The sequence below is a fragment of the Oncorhynchus gorbuscha genome, linkage group LG26 (assembly GCF_021184085.1).
Source record: "Oncorhynchus gorbuscha isolate QuinsamMale2020 ecotype Even-year linkage group LG26, OgorEven_v1.0, whole genome shotgun sequence".
In the NCBI taxonomy this organism is placed as follows: domain Eukaryota; kingdom Metazoa; phylum Chordata; class Actinopteri; order Salmoniformes; family Salmonidae; genus Oncorhynchus; species Oncorhynchus gorbuscha.
Genome location: NC_060198.1, coordinates 12,400,442 through 12,403,386, shown reverse-complemented (window position 1 = coordinate 12,403,386; position 2,945 = coordinate 12,400,442). Strand labels below are relative to the sequence as shown.

The window sequence follows — 2,945 nt, the reverse complement described above, 5'->3', positions numbered from 1 at the left end:
GCATATTGGACTTCACATTTTCCAGAAGAAAGCATTTGACCGTTTCTGTGGAGTGTTTTGCTCTGAACTGCATGGAGTGTAATGTGAAGGGGCTGTTGTTGAGGTGGGCAATCAGTTGTTCTGCTACACATTTTTCAACAACCTTTGACACCACAGGTAGTATACTAATGGACCTGTAGTCAGCAGGGTCGCCTGATTTAAAGATGGCCGTTATTATGGCCGACTTCCATACCCTTGGAAACACCCCGAGACCAATAGATGTGTTGGTGACCTTAGTAATGGGGCCAATGAGTGACTCTTTGTAGTTTTTAAGAAAGGTAGAGGCCAGCCCAAACATCTTTGGCTTTAGAGTTCTTTAGTGAGCTAATCACCTTGTTCACCTTTGACTCAGAAACCTCCCTTATGATGAAGACAGGTTGAGCATCATTTACTAGCACTGAGCCCAATAAACCAGTGGAGGGGTTCTGTGTCAGTATCCTGACAGAGTCAATAAAGTAGGAATTGAAGGCTATTGCTATTTCGACTGCATCCTGTGTTAGATTGTTATTCACCATGATTTCTAGTCTTTTTTCAGTGTTACTATGGTCTTTCCCTGTTAACTTTTTTAGATTCTCCCAGATCAGTTTATTATTTCCCTTTTGCTTCACCAATTATGTAAATAAAAAAGTTTGCCTTGGCTTGTATGATTTCTTTCATCACCTTATTTCTCAACATGGTAAAGCTACGTCTGTCATGCTCTAATTTGGATCTTAGGGCTATTTTTAGAGCAGAATCTCGTTCTTTCATCAATTTCCAGATTTCAAAAGAGTGCTCCTTTGGCCAGGTTTGGATTTGATTTTCTTTAGGAAACCATTTATTGTAGTCTGGATTGTGGATAGAAAAACCTGACTATCAGCTTCCACATCTGTATAGGACAAGAGATAATTCCAGTTCATTCCCTTAATTGCGTGAATATCACATTACATCTTTCACAAATAGTTTCATGTTTAATCACATACTTTCCACAATATTTAGATGTAAACCTGACAGCTGGGAAATGTACACTTTAAAAGATACCGTTATGTGTGTTTCCTGTCCTTTATGAGATCACCAAGTGAAACACACTCGTCATAATTGTTCCTTAAGTGTCTACGCACCAGTCCCACATTCTCAAAAGTAGAAATGGTTTAATTTTAATTCTCCCATTTTGGGGATTTAAGAGTTTGGCCAAGTAAAGTCCTATGATCTCACTCAGTGCCAGGAATTTATGACGTGAGATAACAAAACCTGGGTTTAGGTGAGGGGGGGGGGCCACGATCGACCCCCAGAAAGGGCCACTTCGTTGCAATACAAAACACAGGGAATATATGTTTTTGATTCCATTGGGCCTTTAATCTTCTCGTCAATCTTCTTCTGAAGGCAGCAACACCCCACCTATTGCTGAGCATCTGAAAGAGAGCATAACGCATTATAATCACAAATTGGCTTGTGGCACAATGAACATAAACAGGCTAACTCTTTACCTAAGAAATGACTTTGGTTTATCTCAATCAAATCTTCAAAGCAGTGATTTCTCTGCAGACTGCCGCTGGGCTGCCAGAGTCTGCCCATCTCCTTCTCCGCTTTCACCAGCTTTGTGGATAGGTCAGTCCCGGCCCCAGGCTCTTTTCGGAAATGCTTCTCTTCCTCCATTATTGCCATCTTGCCCTCCAGCTCAGCCTTGAGCTGCTCAAAGGAGATCCTCTTCGCCTGCCACTGCTCCACTTTGTTCACATTAGCCTGGATCTCCCTCCTCAGCTGGGTGCAGATCGTCGAGCCTGTTTCACTCCAGCTAACTCTTCTTCTCCTCAATTTTCCCTGGCTCACTCCTTAGCTCGTCACAGGCGTTCTGCTCCTCTTTCAAAGCTCTGGCCAGCTGAGACGCCCTGCTCTCCTCGACCTGCAGCCTGGCCTCCATATCTGCCATCTCCTTCTCCAGCTGGGAGGCCCTGCTCTCCTCGCCCTGCAGCCTGGCCTCCATATCTGCCATCTCCTTCTCCAGCTGGGAGGCCCTGGTCTCAGACTCCTCGCTGATCTTAAGTCTGTCTTTCAGAGCCTTCTCCAGCTGAAAGGCCCTGCTCTCCTCGCCCTGCAGCCTGGCCTCCATATCTGCCATCTCCTTCTCTAGCTGGGAGGCCCTGGTCTTAGACTCCTCGCTGATCTTAAGTCTGTCTTTCAGAGCCTTCTCCAGCTGGGAGGTCCTGCTCTGGTCTCGCTTCAGTTTATGACATGTCTCTCCAGGGTCTCTCTCCATCCACAAGGCCCTGACTTCCAACTCATCCAACTTCCTCTGCCGCTCCTCAATGGTTCTCTGCTGCGTGGCCCCACTGAGCTAGCTCCTCTTCAGGATGGCCTTGACGCTCTGCAGCTCCCAAAAAACTTATTTGAACATTTCATCGTTGGTGTTCTGCTATAGATACGTTTCAACACAGATCCCAAAAATGATTGTACGCGTGATTGAGGAAAACAGTAAGTAATGAAAGATATGATGCAACACAGAGGATCAACATATATTATAACATACATACCTGTCTTATACAATATTGTATACCACCTTATAGAATTACATTTGAGTCATTTAGCAGCGCTCTTATCCAGAGCAAATTACATTTAGTGCATTCATCTTAAGATAGCTAGGTGGGACAACCACATATCACAAGCATAGTAAGTACACGTTTCCTCAATAAAGTAGGTATCAGCAAAGTCAGAGTTAGAAAGGGGGGGTGGGGGGGGGGTAATTGTAAGTGTTGGTTCAGGAAAGTTGTTATTATTTATCCAGTACAGTATATTCCCTTGACTCTTTATAACGTATTACTAAACGAACACATTACAAAAGTTTTCATAATATTGACACCAGTGGAGGCTGCTGAGGGAAGGATGGCTCATAATAATTGCTGGAATGGAGTCAATGGAATGGTATCATATAT

General features: G+C 44.0%; 1 protein-coding gene across 1 annotated transcript; it reads right to left on the bottom strand.

Moving 5' to 3' along the window:
* Nucleotides 1–819: 819 nt before the first annotated feature.
* LOC124015126 (tropomyosin Tod p 1.0102-like) lies at nt 820–2,611 on the bottom strand. The gene is made up of 2 exons (XM_046330080.1): nt 1,503–2,611; nt 820–1,427 (listed from the first exon to the last, which is right to left on the bottom strand). The coding sequence occupies exon 1, from the start codon at nt 2,270–2,272 to the stop codon at nt 1,811–1,813; it is 462 nt and encodes a 153-aa protein (XP_046186036.1). The 5' UTR covers nt 2,273–2,611; the 3' UTR covers nt 820–1,427; nt 1,503–1,810.
* Between the last annotated feature and the right edge of the window lie 334 nt (nt 2,612–2,945).